Source organism: Ornithorhynchus anatinus, chromosome 12, assembly GCF_004115215.2.
Source record: "Ornithorhynchus anatinus isolate Pmale09 chromosome 12, mOrnAna1.pri.v4, whole genome shotgun sequence".
In the NCBI taxonomy this organism is placed as follows: domain Eukaryota; kingdom Metazoa; phylum Chordata; class Mammalia; order Monotremata; family Ornithorhynchidae; genus Ornithorhynchus; species Ornithorhynchus anatinus.
In genome coordinates this window covers 2,120,689-2,137,934 of record NC_041739.1, presented here as the reverse complement: position 1 = coordinate 2,137,934, position 17,246 = coordinate 2,120,689, and the positions used below count along the sequence as shown (strand labels likewise).

At 50.7% G+C, this 17,246-nt stretch overlaps 1 protein-coding gene across 1 annotated transcript in view; it reads left to right on the top strand.

Annotated features, from left to right (window-relative positions):
• Positions 1 to 17,246, top strand: part of TENM3 (teneurin transmembrane protein 3) — a 956,917-nt gene that overhangs the window by 863,618 nt on the left and 76,053 nt on the right. The window contains exon 9 of the mRNA XM_039913675.1: positions 9,939 to 10,188. Coding sequence (XP_039769609.1) covers positions 9,939 to 10,188 — 250 coding nt within the window. The remainder of the gene's footprint in view (positions 1 to 9,938; positions 10,189 to 17,246) is intronic.

Sequence of the window (17,246 nt, the reverse complement as noted above, 5' to 3'; positions counted from 1 at the left end):
CCCAGGCCCTCTGACTCCCAGCTTGTGGTGTTTTCACAGGGACATGCTGCTTCCCTGGACCACGCTTGCTGAGTGGTCTGCCCCATGACCGTCTGCCTTGGTGTTTGGAGGCCTTGTGTGTGCATACAGGTGCACTGAGTACACTCACACATCCTCCACGTGTGACTAAATAGCTCTCTCCAAGGCACGTCCGGGGTTGTCCCACTGATGCCATTTGTAAATAATAACAATAGTAAATAATTATGGTACTTGTTAAACGCTTACTACGTGCCACTGGCGTAGATGCAAGTTAATCGGATTAGACACAGTCCCTGTCTCACATGGGGCTCATGCTCTTAATCCCCATTTTACAGATGAGGTAACTAAGGCCCAGAGAAGTGAAGTGACTTGCCCAGGGTCACACAGCAGACACGTGGCGGAGCTGGGATTAGAACCCTGGTCCTTCTGACTCCCAGGTCCGTACTCTATCTACTAAGCCACACTGCTTCAAAATAAATTCTCGTCCCCTCTGAGGCAAGTATTCCGATTCTGGACAAAAGGTATCCGTGTAGTTAAAATCCCATAGACCTCAGAAAGGGGAAATTTTCTGAAAGGGTCACTGCCAGGAACAAAGCAGATTGGCACCGACTCAAGAGGCGTCTGTTCTATCGACGGAAAAAGACGCTCAAGTTCCACACTCGGGCCTGGAGAACGATGGTGAGAGCCCCTGCAGTCCGCGTCGCCGTTGGGAGCCCCAAACCGTCCTCCCGAACCGGGATAAAGATCTGTGAAACTGGCCTGCGCTTCATAAAACAGTACTTGATAGAATATCGCTCGCCCCATTAAGAACTCAACGACAGAGGATGGAATTTCAGTTGTGGCCTGCAATATTAATCGAAAGCCTTTAAAGCACGGAGCCGACGGGAGCGAAGACAGAGCGAGATGGAGGTGACTCTCTTAATCGGCTCTCCGAAGGAAATCCGTCTCCGGGGGGAAGATGCTAGGATAGAAGGATGGATGGATGGATGGACGGATGACAGACGGACATTCTAGAGCCCCAACTTGAAGATGGAGCCACAGAGCAAGGAGTTCGTGGTGGGGAGACCAACTGGTCAGCTGGAGCTCATCCCAGTGGTCTTCCCCAGCCTGAATCCCAGCCGTGAATTCCCCAAAGGAAATATATTGATAAAATGATACTGAACCCCTTCTCAATCATGGATCGGATTTATTGAGGGCTTATTGTGTGCAGAGCACTGTACTAAGTGCTCGGGAGAGTACAGACACATTCCCTGCCCACAAAGAGTTTACAATCTAGAGGGGAAGACAGACAAGTATAGAAATAAATTACTTATATAGGCATAAGTACCATGGGGCTGGGTGAGGGGGATGAGTAAAGGGAGCAAGTCGGGAAGAAGCAGAAGGGAGTGGGAGAACCCTAAGGGATCCTGAGAGATCCAGACCCAACCCTCTAAAACTAACACAACCACAAAAAACATTTTGCATCCATGATCTTGAATCTCTTTTGACATCCAACTGAAAAGAATCTTTAAATGGGTTGTAAAAGCAGAACCCAAAATAACAATATAAATAATAATTGTAGTATTTGAGCACTTTAAATGACAAGCGCCGTGCTAAGCACTGGGGTATCTACAAGGGGGTAGACATTAACAAAGATGAATAAAATTCAGATACGGACATAAGTGATGTGGAGCTGAGGGGGCGGTGAATAGACCAAATCCGAGTAAAAGGACGTCGCAGAAGGGAGTGAGAGAAGAGGAAATGAGGGTTTAGGGGTGGCCTCTTGGAGGAGATGCTCCTTCAATAAGGCTTTGAAGGTAGGGAGAGTAATTGTCTGGCAGATACGAAGAGGGAGGGTTTTCCAGGCCAGAGACAGGATGTGGGCGAGAGGTCGGCGGAGAGATAAATGAGATCGAGGTACGGTGAGTAGGTTGGCATTAGAGGAGCAAAGTGGGCAGGCTGGGCTGTAAAAGGTGAGCAGCGAGGTGAGGCGGGAGGGAGCAAGGTGATTGAGCGCTTGAAAGCCGAAGGCAAGGAGTTTCTGTTTGATGCGGAGGTGGCTGGGCAACTCCTTTACCTGCGCTGATACTGAACGTGTGAGGAGGCAGAAAGGACAATAGCTACAGGCTCCAGGGCTTGGCTTCAACGAGATTCTCCTCTCTCTGAGTGTGTCTGCGGGGTCATCGCACCAGGGCCTCAGAGACAGCAGGGAGAAGCTGCATGACCCAGGGGCTAGAGGATGGTCCTTGGAGAAAGAAGGAGCTGGTTCTGATCCTGGCTCCACCACTTGTCTGCTGTGTGACCCTGGGCTCAAGGCAGTTCCCGGCACATAGTCCAGCCCTTAGTACAGTGTCTGGCCCACAGTAAGCACTTAATAAATACCATAATTATTATTATTATTACCCCAGCACTTAGAATGGTGCCTGGCACAGAGTAAGCACTTCACAAATGCAATTTTTAAAAAAATAATGAGGGGTCACATGGTCCAGGCCCTGCCTCCTCATTGTGGGCAGGGAATATGTCTGTGATATTATTATATTGTACTCTCCCATCCGCTTAGTACAGTGTTCTGCAAACAGTAAGTGTTCAGTAAACACAGTTGACTGACCAACTGAGCCGTCCAAGACAGAATGGACAGCTACTGTATTTTTCCTTCAAGGTTTCCGAGCCTCGAGACTCTCCTGCCTCCCTCGAGAATCTCTTTCAGCTATTTAGTACCTGGGGAGTTGGAGTTTAGCAAATACTTGTCAGTTCAGCAGCGAGGAATGAACTGTCGAGGTGGATCATCAGGGATCCTGGGGATAAAACTAGGAAACAAGGCGGAGGGAGCCAGAGAAGAAGAGATAGAAAGAGAACAAAAGCAGAAAAACACCACGAGTAAGCTCAAGGTGGTGAGTCACATATAGCCTGAACAACAGAAATGTCATTTGACCGATCAAACCGTGACCTCATAGGGAGTTCCATGGTGGTTAGTTCTTTCTTGTATCTAACCGAAATCTCTCCTGCCTTAGTTGGCTCCCATTTCTTCTTGTGTGGTGGTCAGTGGGCACTGAAAAAAACTGATCATGAAGTCCTAATAATCATGATAATGATGGTATTTGTCTCTCATGTGACCTTAGGGAAGTCACTTCACTTCTCTGTGCCTCAGTTACCCCATCTGTAAAATGGGGATTAAATCCTACTCCTTCCTACTTAGACTGGGAGCCCATTGTGGGACAGGGACTGTGTCCAACCTGAATAATTTGTACTTACCCCAGCGTTTAGAACAATGCTCATCACATAGTAATCGCTTAATATGTACTATTATGGTTATTTTTATTAGTATCACTACTATTATTATTTAGGCTAAATATTATAATATACATGTATATATATATATATATATATATATATATATTATTATTACTATCAGGCCCATCCTTTACCCACTCCAGTAACAGTCCCAGGGCCCTTTCTTCCGGGGGTGAGGTGGGCAGACGGGGTCAGCCCCGGAGTGAAGAGTATGTATCTCTTGATGATGAGTATATATCTATAATCCTATTTATCTATTTTGATGGCATTGTTGCCTGTCTACTTGTTTTGTTTTGTTGTCTTTCTCCCCCCTTCTGGACTGTGAGCCCATTGTTGGATAGGGATTGTCTCTATCTGTTGGCAAATTGTACTTTCCAACCGCTTAGTACAGTGCTCTGCACACAATAAGCGATCAATAAATACGATTGAATAAATGAATGACCCTGGGGGTGGGAGCGGGGACTTCGAACCAACCGGGCTCCCTCCCCCAGAGAAAAGACGGGGAGCGAGGTGGCCATTTCATTCAGTCGTTAATCACAGTATTGATTAAGCGGCGGTGACTGGTGCCAAGCGCTGGAAGTGGAAGCGATACAAGGTAGCGAGCGGGGCACGTCCCCCGCCCCTCAAATGGGGCTTTCATATGAAGGGGGAGGCAGAGCAGGGATCTGTAAAGGAATGGAGGCCCAGCAAGGTTCGGCCACTGGCTCGAGATCACCCGGGAATCTGAGGGAACGGAGGTCCGGCAATATAATTCCGTAATTCTATTTATCTATTTTGATGCTATTGATGCCTGTCTACTTGTTTTGTTGTCTCTTTCCCCTTCTAGACTGTGAGCCCGTTGTTGGGTAGGGATTGTCTCTATCTGTTCAAGTGCTTAGTACAGTGCTCTGCACACGGTAAGCGCTCAATAAATACGATCGAATGAATGAAAGGCTCAGCAACTGGCCAGCGTTTACACAGCAGACCAGCTGCAGAGTCATACTGGGAATCCCAGAGATGCCCAGGAGGTACCCGGAGCCTCTTGGGCCCAGCAACGGGCAGATCAGAGGCCTGGAGGGCTGTGGTCACCAGGGGAGGGCTGGGCTGCGCTGTGGCCGCCCCCTCACCGCCTCACGGGCTTCCCGCTCCTCAGGAGAACAGTAACTCATCCCGGGTTTAGGGCCCCTCTGGCCACAGCCAGGCAGGCCACGTGCTGCCATCACGTTCGCCCTTCAGAATCAATCAAAATGCCATTCCAGTTCGGCAGACAGTTCAGCTCTTGCGGGTGATGAAGCGGCCCCTCGAAGAGGTCCTGGCGGGCAGCCAGCGAGGCCGGGCGAGGCTTCGAGCGGCGGGCAGCCCCTCGAAGCGTCCCCCGTGGGCACGCGGCTGGTCCGGGCAGCCCCCCACAACCCCGGCTGCGATGGCGAGAGGCGTGCAGGGGCCAGCGAGGATGCTGAGGACGGCAGAATTCACGGCCCTGGCCGTTTGCTCCAGGTCCTCGGGGTCCGGGGCCCCCGGGCAGTGTCCATTCTCCGCGTTTTCCTGAGGTCTGTGATTTTTGGATACTGGACGAGCCTAAAGCTCTCAGTCCTCAAAAAGTATCTGTCGTTGTCGCCAACATCATCCTTGGCATCACCGAGAGCCCACTCCAAGCAGCGCACTCTCCTGGGTGCGCGGGCAGGCCATTGTACTGGGTGCCCACTCCAGGCAGGGCATTGTACCAGGTACCTACTCTGGGCAGGATGCTGTACTGAGTGCCTACTCTGGGCAGGTTCTGTACTGGGCACCCACTCTGAGCAGGGGACCGTAATGAGTGCTCACTCTGGGCAGAGGGCTGTACTGGGCACCTTCTGGACTCTGCTGTTCTGAATTCTAGTGGGGGCAGTGAAGAGTAGCAATAATAAATTTCCTTGGGCACGCACACAGCACCCTGTACACAGTGAGTGCCACGTACAGTACTCTGCATTTCAACGGTGCCCTGTAATAGCAGTAATAATAGGAATTGTGGTCTATTGGCTTTAAAGCGGTCCAATGCCTTGCTGCCTCCTACCTCACCTCACTGCTCTCCTTCTACAACGCAGTCCGCACACTTCGCTCTTCCAGTGCCAACCTTCTCACTGGCCCTCCCTCTTGCCTGTCTCACCACCGACCCCTAGCCCAAATCCTGCCTCTGGCCCGGAACACCCACCCTCCTCCAGTCTGACAGACAACGACTCTCCCTGGCTTCAAAGCCTTACAAAAGGCCCATCTCCTCCAAGAGGCCTTCCCTGACTAAGCCCCGCTTTTCCTACTCCCTTCTGCGTTGCCCTGAATTGCTCACTTTGGTCTTCCCTCCTCCCAGGCCCAAAGCACTTATGTACGTATCTGAAATCTTATTTATCCATTTGTTCCTCCACCCTCCCAGCCCCAAAGCACTTATATACCTATCTGTAATTGTATTTATTTGTACTGTTGCCTGTCTCCCCCACTCTAGACTGTGAACTCATTGTGAGCAGAGGATGTCACTGTTTATTGTCGTATTGTACTTCCCCAAGTGCTTAGTACAGTTCTCTGCACATAGTAAGTGCTCAGTAAAACAAATGAATGAAGGAATGAATGTGGGACAGGGACTGTATCCAGCCTGAATAACTTGTCTACCTCAGTGTTTAGAACAGTGCTTGACACACAGTAAGTGATTAACAAATAGCATAAAAAACCCAGATATTTTATGTACATTTGGCACATCGGGCACCCAGTACAGTGCTGTCCACATAGCAGGCACCCAGTACAGTACAGTAGAGAAGCAGCGTGGCTCAGTGGAAAGAGCCCGATCTTGGGAGTCAGAGGTTATGGGTTCTAATCCCAGCTCTGCCACTTGTCAGCTGTGTGACTTTGGGCAAGCCATTTCACTTCTCTGGGCCTCAGTGACCTCATCTGTAAAACGGGGATTAAGACTGGGAGCCCCTCGTGGGACAACCTGATTACCTTGTCTCTACCCCAGCTCTAAGAACAGTGCTTGTACATAGTAAGCTCAATCCCTGTGTCTGCGTGATGTTGAAAGCCTGCCAACTTCCCTCAAGGCCAGACCCATGCTCCTTGGTGCCGCTTGTTAACGGTCCTGAACCCAGAAAGTCGAAGAGCAACTCCCAGCACCTCTGCGGCCCCGGGCCGGCACCTCAGACCCCCGGGCCGGCTAAACCGACCTCCCCGAAAGATGAATCTTCCAGAAGTTGCGAGGTGCCGCCTCTTCCTCAACTCTCCACAGCCCGGGGAGGGTTTCCCGCGGTCACCCGACCTCGCCGATCCCCTAAGGGCCAATCTCCAAATTATTGAGCTTCAAACGCTCCCCGTTTCCGCCGGAGCGTCGGATCGGCGAAGCGAACGCGCTGGAGTCGGCGGGCTCGGAACCGGCAGCCTCGAGGAGGCTCCATTTCCCATGGTTCCCGCCTGTCCCTGAGGGCAGAGGAGAGTCAGACACTATTAGTTGTTAAATTACTGCGATATGGGTTATTAAGGTCCATTAAAAACATGCACCAATTATGGGTCGCTCTTTGCAACAGGAGGGCTTCTCCCCGGCTCTGCTCGACTGCTGTGACGAGCAGTCTAGGTTGATGAACATTTGGGCGGAAGCCAGCCGGTCCCCGGGGTTCGTCTCCACGAGGCGGAGGCCCGCGGTGTGCCGGTTGACCCCAGACGTTGGCCGGAAACTCCTCGGCCGGCCCTCTGCGCGGGGGGAGGAAGATGTTCGTCCTGTCTTCCCCGCTCCCGGTTTAGGTGTCCGTATCACCAGGGCCATTGAAACGCCGCACTCGAGGTGATATAATCCAAGCGCTTAGTACAGTGCTCTGCACATAGTAAGCGTTCAATAAATACTATTGAATGAATAATCATCGGGATCTCTGTTAGAGAAGCAGCATGGCCTAGTGGATAGAGCCTGGGCCTGGGAGTCTGAAGGTCATGGGTTTTAATCCCAGCTCTGCCACTTCTCTGTTGTGTGACCTTGAGCCAGTCGCTTAACTTCTCTGGGCCTCAGTTCCTCATCTGGAAAATGGGGGTTGAGATTGGGAGCCCCACGAGGGGCGGGGGCTGTGTCCAAACCGATTTGCTTGTAACCACCCCAGGGTTTAGTACTGCTCTGCACATAGTAAGCGTTCAATAAATACTATTGAATGAATAATCATCGGGATCTCTGTTAGAGAAGCAGCATGGCCTAGTGGATAGAGCCTGGGCCTGGGAGTCTGAAGGTCATGGGTTTTAATCCCAGCTCTGCCACTTCTCTGTTGTGTGACCTTGAGCCAGTCGCTTAACTTCTCTGGGCCTCAGTTCCTCATCTGGAAAATGGGGGTTGAGATTGGGAGCCCCACGAGGGGCGGGGGCTGTGTCCAAACCGATTTGCTTGTAACCACCCCAGGGTTTAGTACAGTGCCTGGCGCATAGTCAGCGCTTAACAAATACCATTATTATTATTTAATGCTTGTTAGATGCTGAGCACTGTACTAAGCATTGGGCTAGAAATAAGATAACCAGGTTGGACACAGTTCCTATCAGTCAGACCGCTGTATTTACTGAGCGCTTACCAGGTGCAAAGCATTGTACTAAGCTCTTGGGAGAGTACAGTATAACAATAAACAGATACATTCCTGGCCCACAGTGAGTTTCTAATCTAGAGGGGAGGTTACACAGTCTAAGAAGGAAGGAGACCGGTATTTCATCCCCATTTTACAGAGGACGAAACTGAGGTACAGAAAGGTTAAGTGACTTCTCCACGATCCTCCAGCAGGCAAGTGGAGGAGCCGGGATCAGCACCCAGGCCTTCAGACTCCGATGCCTCTGCTCTCTTGAACTGCATTCACAGTAGGTCGGCCCCGGGTTTGTGTGGGAGCACAGCCGCTCAGCATCAAATCTGGGAGCCAGCCGACGGCTGCATCGTGCCGGGTCCGGTTTCGAGAACAACGTCTCGCAGAATCGGGAGTGTGTGAGCGTCAGCGGATGCGATTGGAGCGTGGATCTCGGTGGGGTGTGCGTTTATTTCAGCACGAGGATTCCGACCTAGGATCCATTAGCTGGAGCCGATGGATCGAACTGTTGGTCGTCTTTGTCGAGTGCCCCAAATCCGGTACAGAGCGCTATACTAAGCGCTTGGGAGAGTACAGCAAAGTTAGAAGACACGCTCCCCGCCCTGATGGACCAGACGGTCCGGCGGCAGAGACAGATGCTAAAATAAATTTCAGGTGGAGGACGGAATGGAGTAAGAGAGTTGCATTCTGTGGGATCCCAAAGTTCCAAGGATTTTCCCGCCTGTCTTGGGAGTCGCCTATCGGGAGTTACGTGACGTAGCGTGCGGCGGGAAAATCTAGGCCGCGTGTTTCTGGTTTGGAGTGGTTGCAGCGGTTATTAAGTCTGTGAGAATTGTGACATTATAATCCGTCGTGATTGAGTCTGTTAAATGCTTCCCAGAGTGACCTGTTGACGAATATACTGAGCAGCTATTAGCAGATCACAGAGCCCAAGCCCACCTTCCCGAGTTGGCCGGGAACTCAAGACGCCTACTGCTGTTTAGCAAGTAGCTTGAAGTAATTGATTGCGGTTAAATAAAGCTTAAAAAAACCCTTCATTAAATAATTACGGGGATTGATTATATGCATTTCAAGAACCTTTGTGTTCTCCCGAAATCACCCATTCCACTTCAGGGTTGGTTTGTTCAAAAACGCCGAAACCTAAAGGCGCATTAGGGGTTCTGGCAGACACCGTTTCCGTAGGTGTTAATAAAAGGCGATGGAAAAAAAAAAGGAAACAAATTAAAACCCAAAGCAATTTTGCCATCTGTTGTATATTAATTAGAGCTCCGTATATCAAGGGTAAACTCCCCGGTGGAGAATGTCACTGAGCACCAGCTGATAGAGCGAGATGGAAATAGCATGTCACCGGCAGGCCTTGGGGACCCGGGGAGCCCGTTCGGTGTGACGGTTGAGCGCTTACTATGTGCCAAGCTCTGTGCTAGACACGGACGAGATACAGGAAAATCAGGACGGACACAGCCCCTGTCCCGTACGGGGCTCACAGTCTAAGTCGGAAGGAGAATCGGGATCCTGTCCCTTTTTACAAATGAGGAAGCCTTGGCCCAGAGAAGTGACTTGCCCAGGGTCACCAGCAGGCAGTAGCGGGGCTGGGATTAGAACCGGGGTCCCTGACGCTCAGGCCTCCGTGCAACCGCCCCCTCCCTGCCTCCTGCCAGAACCAGGGTTGTGCCCGACACATGGACTGTAAGCTCGTTGTGGTCAGGGAATATGCCTATTTACTGTTATATTGCATTCTTCCAAGCGTTTAGTACAGTGCTCTGCACACAGTAAGCCCTGAATAAATATGATGATTGACTGACTGAATGGCCAGTTGGATTTTTTTTTAATGGTATTTGTTAAGCACTTACTCTGTGCCGGGCACTGTTCCAAGCGCTGGGGTGGACAAGGCAATGGGGTTGGACACAGTGGGCAGGAGTGTACCCTTCCAAGCGCTTAGCACAGTGCTCCGTGCACACAGTAAGAGCTCAGTAAGTTCCACTGAATGAATGGCTCACAGTCATAACGCCCATTTGACAGAGGAGGAAACTGAGGTCAGGAGAAGTGAAGTCCTGGTTGATTGATCGATGGATTGATTTGTCTTTTTCCCCGCTTCTCCTCTTGCCCCCTCAGAGCAACCTGCCAACAATCAAAGCCAGGCCACCCTGCAGCCGCCGCCCCCTCCCCCGCCGCCCCCCCCGCCGCCCCCTCACAAGCACCACCCGCCGTCCGTCACCTCCCTGAACCGCAACTCGCTGACCAACCGCAGGAACCAGAGTCCGGCCCCGCCGGCTGCCCTGCCCGCCGAGCTGCAAACCACGCCCGAGTCCGTCCAGCTGCAGGACAGCTGGGTCCTTGGCAGTAATGTGCCACTGGAAAGCAGGTAACCGGGGCCGGGGGGTGGGGGCGGTGGGGACCTCCAGGGGGCACGGGGGAGGAGGGGGGATGACCGTCGGGGCCCTCCGGGCCTGGGCGATGTTCCCGTCGACCACGATCGAGGCAGGCTGGGGCCAGTCCAGGAGGCTTCCCGGCGGAGGTGTGTTTTAGTAGCATTTCGATGGAGGAGAGGGCGTGGGAGAGGAAGGGATAAAGGTGTTGGTTAAGCACCCACTGTGTGCAGGGCACTGTAATAGTAATAATAATGGTATTTGTTAAGTGCTTACTAGGTGCCAAGCACTGTTCTAAGCACTGGGGGAGATACAAGGTTGTCAGCTTGTCCCACGTGGGCATCTTCCCATCCCCATTTGGCAGATGAGGTAACTGAGGCCCAGAGAAGTGAATGACTTCCCCATGGTCACACGACAGACAAGTGGCGGAGGCAGGATTAGAATCCACATCCTCTGACTCCCAAGCCCGGGCTCTTGCCAGTAAGCCATGCTGCTTCCCCACTGTACTGAGCACTTGGTAAAATCCAACAGAAGCACCGGGCATATTTCCTGCCCATGAGGAGCTTCCCCTCTAATGGGGGAGACAGACATGAAAATACGTATCATTTTTATTAACAATAATAATAATAATTATAACAATGGCATTTGTTAAATGCTTGCTATGTGCCAGGCACTGTACTAACAGCTGGGATGGATACAAAAATAACAGGTTGGAAACATGCCTCATGTGGGGCTCACAGTCTCAATCCCCATTTTACAGATGAAGGGAACTGAGACCCAGAGAAGTGAAGTGACTTGCCCAAGATCACACAGGAGACAGGTGGCAGAGCCGGGATTAGAGGAGTAACCAGAATACCATCCTACGGAAGTGTGGAAGGAGGGAGTCGATGATCAAATGTCTGGGATCGGGGGGGGCGGGGAGGTAAATTGGGTTTTCAGAGTTGTCGCGGAGGATGGGAGAGATTTTCGGTGGTCTCCGGAAGAGGAGAGAGCTGCGGTCAGCCGGTGGTGGGGAGGGTGGGAGTCCCTGACTACGGGGAAGAGCACGAGCAAGGGTTCAGAGGTGGGAGAGCCGAGAGCGGGGTTGAGCTGAAACGTGGGCTCGGGTCGAGCGAGAGAGCACAGCTGAAGAGCCGAGGGGAGGGGGCCCAGGTGGAAATTGGGGAGACCGACGCAGGTGGTCCGCCCTCATCCAACCGGAGCTTGGACCGAGGTGGAGACCACGAGGGTGGCCAGGAGTGGAGGATGTGGCAAATGTCCGTTTGTTTTTCTAGGGCTAGTTAAGCGCTTACTATAGGTCAAACACTGTTCTAAACGCTGGGGTAGGTACAAGTCAATTAGGTCGGACACAGTCCCTGTCCGGCATGGACCGCTCAGTCTCAGTCGGGAGTGTGAACGGGTATTGCAGCCCTATTTTACAGTTGAGGAAGCTGAGGCATAGAGAAGTGAAGTGACTTGCTGAAGGTCACACAGCAGGGAAGAACCCAGGTCCTTCTGAGTCCCAGACCTGGGCGCTATCCATGTTCCCTGCCCAACCGTCGGGGAGACGGACCCCTTTCACCTTTCCACTAGGCCTCGCTGCTTCAGAGTTGTCGAGAAAGGGCCGACGGGACATAGCGGGGGCTGGACCTTGAGCGGTCAATGATGGCGAGGCCTCGAAGGTGACCCCAAGGTGGTGGCTGCTGGAGCCCACGGGGTTGTGAGGGTGGTGGTGGTGGCGAGGATGGGAAAATGGGGAACGGAACGGGGCCAGGAGGGAAGTTAAATCGGGCAGTTTGGGATGACTGATGGTGGAATGCTCGAGGGGAGATGTCCTGGAGGCAGAGGGGGATGTGAGATGGTCAGGAGAGAGGTCCGGGCTGGAGAAGTAGATTTGGGGGGCATATCCGAGGGGAAGGTGAGGCTCCGGGAATGGGTGAGTTCCCCCAGAGAGTGGGTATAGTGAGAGAGAAAGAAGCGGGGGGGACCCCAGAATAGGGAGGGAGCCATCAGGGGCAGGACAACCAGGTGAGCGGTGATTCCGGAGAAGGGGCGCCGTCCATCTGTCAGAGACGGCTGAGAGGTCAAGGGGGATTGAAACAGAACCGAGCCCCTTAACCTCTAAGGAGGTCACCGGTCAGTCAGTCAGTCAGTGGTATTTATTGAGTGCTTACTGAAGGCAGAGCACTGTACTAAGCGCTTGGGAGAGTACAAGTTTGGGAAGCAGCGTGGCTCAGTGGAAAGAGCCCGGGTTTGGGAGTCAGAGGTCATGGGTTCGAATCCCCGCTCTGCCACTTGTCAGCTCTGTGGCTGTGGGCAAGTCACTTCACTGTGCCTCAGTTCCCTCATCTGTAAAATAGGGACGAAGACTGTGAGCCTCACGTGGGACGACCTGATTACCCTGTATCTACCCCAGTGCTTAGAACAATGCTCGGCACATAGTAAGAGCTTAACAAATACCAACATTATTATTTCATTATTATTACAATACAACAATAAACAGACACATTCCCTGCTTGCAATGAGCTTACAGCCAAGAGGGACCTTAGAGCCTCCGGTTTTGGTGGAGTGAATAAAAATAATAATAATAACAATCGTGGTATTTAAGCACTCACAATGTGTCAAGGACTGTTTTAAGTGCTGGGGTAGATACCAGTTAATCACACAGGGCTCACAGTCTAAAGTAGGAAGTAGAACAGGGGTTGAATCCCCATTTTCAGAGGCGGTAACCGAGTCAGAGAGAAGTGAAGTGACTTGCCTGAGGTCATCCAGCAGGCACATGGGGGAGCTGGGATTAGAACCCAGGCCCTCTGACTCCTGGGCCCGGGTTCTTCCCCCTGAGTCACGCTGAGTGAAGGAGTCACAGATGAAGGAGTCAGAGACCTGATTGAAGCAGGGAGGAAAAGAGAGTTGGCGGAAAGGAATGGAAGGGGGGAAGATGGGGGTCGAGACCCCCACCTCGTTCCAGAAGTCTGGGGTGGTCTTGGGAGCTCCGAGGGGGGGCGTCGATGGTGGAGGGGGAGAGCGAGGAGGTGGCGGAGACCCGAGGGGGCTCGAAGACAGAGCTGGGGAACCCAACAGAGGGAGAGGTTGCGGTCAGGGGGAGAGGAGAGTGGGAACAATCACTTTTATTAATAATTATAATAATAGTATTTATTAAGCTCTTATTATGTGCCAGGCACTGTTCTAAGCACTGGGTGGATACAAGCAAATCGGGTTGGACACAGTCCCCATCCCAAGTGGGGCTCACAGTCTCAATCCCTATTTTACAGATGTGTTCGCCAAGGCCCAGATAAGTGAAGTGACTTGCCGTAGGTCACACAGAGGATAAGGGGAGATGGGGGCAGAGGTGGGCAGATGGGAGCAGAGGTGGGAGCGGGACAGGAAAGGGGGAGCGGAGATAGGGGCCGAGGTGGGTGAAAGGCAGGGAGGGGAACGTCTGGAGAAATCGCAGGGAAAGAGAAGACAGAGGGTGCCGGGTAGTTGGTCGGTCGGTCAGTAGAGGATAATCAGTAGGCGGTATTTATTGAGCATTTATTTTGTGCAGAGCACCGTACTAAGCAATCGGGAGAGTCCACTACAACAGAGCGTGTGTGCTTTTTTATGGTATTTAAGCACTTACTGTGTGCTAGGCAGTGTCCCGGCTCTGCCACTTGTCAGCTGTGTGACTGTGGGCAAGTCACTTAACTTCTCTGTGCCTCAGTTCCCTCATCTGTAAAATGAAGATTAAAAGTGTGTGAGCCCCACGTGGGACAACCTGATTACCCTGCATCTCCCCCAGCGCTTAGAACAGTGCTCGGCACCTAGTAAGCACTTAACAAATACCAACATTATTATTACTAAGCGCAGGGCTAGGTACAAGCAAATCAGGATAGACACGGTCCCTGTCCCACATGGGGCTCACAGTCTTAATCCCCATTTTGCAAATGAGGTAACAGAGGCATGGAGAAGTTAAGGAATTTGCCCAAGGTCACGCAGCAGAGAAGTGGCAGAGGCAGGATTAGAACCCGGGTCTTTCTGACTCTCAGGCCCGGATCTACCCGCTAGGCCACGCTGCAGACTCATTCCCTGCCCAGAACGAAATTACAATACAGAGGGGGAGACAGATGTTAATATAAATAAATAGATTTGAATGCGGTGATGTTCCTAAGTGTTATGGGGCTGAGGAAGGGGTGAAGAAAGGGTGCAAAACCTAATGAGAAACAATGTGGCTTAGTGGAAAGAGCACGGGCTTGGAAATCAGAGGTCGTGGGTTCTAATCCCTGCTCGGCCAGCTGTGTGACTTTGGGCAAGTCACTTAAATTCTCTGTGCCTCAATGATCTCATCTGTAAAATGGGGATTAAGACTGTGAGCCCCACATGAGACAACCTGATTACCTTGTGGTTACCCCAGCGCTTAGAACAGTGTTTGGCACATATTAAGTCCTTAACAAATATCATTATTATTATTATTAATGAAAGGGCCACACAAAAGGGAGTGGAAGTAGAGGAAATGAGAGCTTAATCAGGGAAGGCCTCTTGAAGGAGGTGTGTTCTTAAATAAGGCTTAGAAAGTAGGGATCGTAGTGGTCTGTCGGATATGAAGAGGGAGGGATTTCCAGGCCAGAGGCAGGATTTGGGTGAGGAATCAATGGCGAGATAGACCAGATCAATGAGAAGCAGCGGGGCCTAGCGGAGAGCCCGGGCCTGAGATTCGAAAGGACCTGGCTTCTAATCCCGACTCTGCCATTTGTCTGCTGTGTGATCCCCGACAAGTCACTTCACTTCTCTGGCTCTCAGTTACCTCATCTGTAAAGTGGGGATTAAGACTTCGAGCCCCAAGTGGGGCAGTGACTCTGTCCAACCCGATTTGCTGGCATCCACCCCAGCGCTTAGAACCCGCCTGGCACATAGTAAGTGCTCAACAAATACCACAATTATTAAGATAATTGTTATTATTGAGATTCAGTGATAGGTTGACATTGGAGGAGCAGAGTGAGCTAGCTCGGTTGTAGTAGAAAAGCAGCAAGGGAAGGTAAGGAGCAAGGTGATTGAGCGCTTTAAAGCCAATGGTGAGGAGTTTCTGTTTAATGTGGAGGTGGATGGACAACCCCTGGAGGTTCTTGAGGAGAGAGGAAACATGGACAGAATGGTTTTGTAAAAAAGAAATGTAGAAAACATCAAGTGCTTAAAGGGTATAGATCCAAGTGCTTAGGTGATGCAGAAGGGGGAGGGACTGGGGAAGAGAGGATTTAATTGGGAAGGATAAATAAGAGATTGAGAAGATAAAGAATACTACTAATAATAATGGTACTTGTTAAGCGCTTACTGTGTGCCAGGCACCTTTCTAAGCACTGGGGTAGATACAAGTTAATCAGGTTGGACACAGTCCCTGTCCCACAAAGGGCTCACATCCTTAATCCCCATTTTACAAATGAGGTAACTGAGGCCCAGAGAAGTGAAGTGACTTACCCAAGGTCACACAGCGGACAAGTGACAGAGCCGGGATTAGACCCCAGGTCCTTCTGACTCCCAGGCCCGGGCTCTACCCACTAGGCCTCGCTGCTTCTCAAGCCTCATCCTTTTGGTCTTTGCTTTGTGAAGCCCTGAGTGACTGCTAGAGCATCTTCCTTCTGCCCTTTGCTCTACGATACCCTGGAGAGTGCTCCAGTATTTTCCTTCTGCCCTTTGCTCCGTAGGGCCTCCAGAGAGTGTTCGAACCATGTTTCTACTGCCCTTTTCTCTATGATGCCCACAGAGTCTGCTCAAGCATGCTCCTTGGCTCTTTTCCTTTACTTGAAATCTGTTAGTTTGGGGCCCCATGGCGGAAAGGCCCATCAGCCAAACAGACACTGAGGTCCTCTCAGGCTTCATATCAAGATTTATGTCTACAGAATTTTTCCTGCTGAAGTTACTAGGGCAGAGCTAAATTTACCTACTGTAATTAATTAGCACGCACTGCCCAATTAATCAACACTGATTCACTATTGTCACTTCGAAAATTTTTATTTGGGGTGGTGGGGAGGAAGTAATTTTCCAGTTGAGACCTCACACTGAATATCTGTAATTGCATGGCAGTTGACAATAATTGTTTTGACAAATATTTATGAAATGTGTCAAGTTAAGCCTTCAAAACCCGATTTAATTATACATTCTCGGGCTAGTGAAAGGGGAGCGAAATCCAAGCCACGCAGACCAACGGGACCTCGGAATGAAGCTAGTATGCAAGGAAGAAGACAGCCTCTTCCCAACTCATGGTGGTTTTCCTCTCTACCTGGCTCATCAATCGATCAGTCAATCTAATCAGCTTATTGACCAGTATTATCAGTTTATTGATCAAGTTCACCCACCGGGAAAGCCAACGGGCATTTTGATACCCATCCCGGTCAAATGGCAGCATGACCTAGCGGAAAGAACTCGGGCTTGAAAGTCGAACGACCTGGGGTCTTTTCCTTGTTCTGCCACTTGTCTGCTGTGTGACTTTGGGCAAGTTACTTCACTTCTCTGAGCCCCTTTCCTCATCTGCAAACCGGGGATTCAATACCTGATCTCCCTCCAGCTCCTGCCAAGTGAGATCTTGTACCCACCCCATCACTTAGTACGGTGCTAGGCACACAGTAAGTACTTGACACATACCACAATTATTTTTATTATCATTATTATCATTCATAATATTTATCAATTTATTGAGAGCTTACTGTGTTCAGAGCACTGTATTAAGCACTTAGGAGAGTGCCCAAGACAGAATTGATAGACATGTTCCCTGCCTAGACTGTACGCTCACTGTGGGCAGGGAATGTGTTTATTATTATATTGCACTCTCCCAACCACTTAGTAAAGACCCCTGCATGCAGTACGTACTCAATAAATATGATTGACTGACTGACTTCCCACAAGGAGCTTACAGTCTAGAAGGAGAGATAGATTGAGAGAGAGAGAGATAGATAGATAGATAGATAGATAGATAGATAGATAGATAGATAGATAGATAGATAGATTAGATAGATAGATACACATTGTGGATATGGTCATATGTGTTTGTATATATATATATATTCAAATTGTGGATATGGTCATATGTGTGTGTATATATATA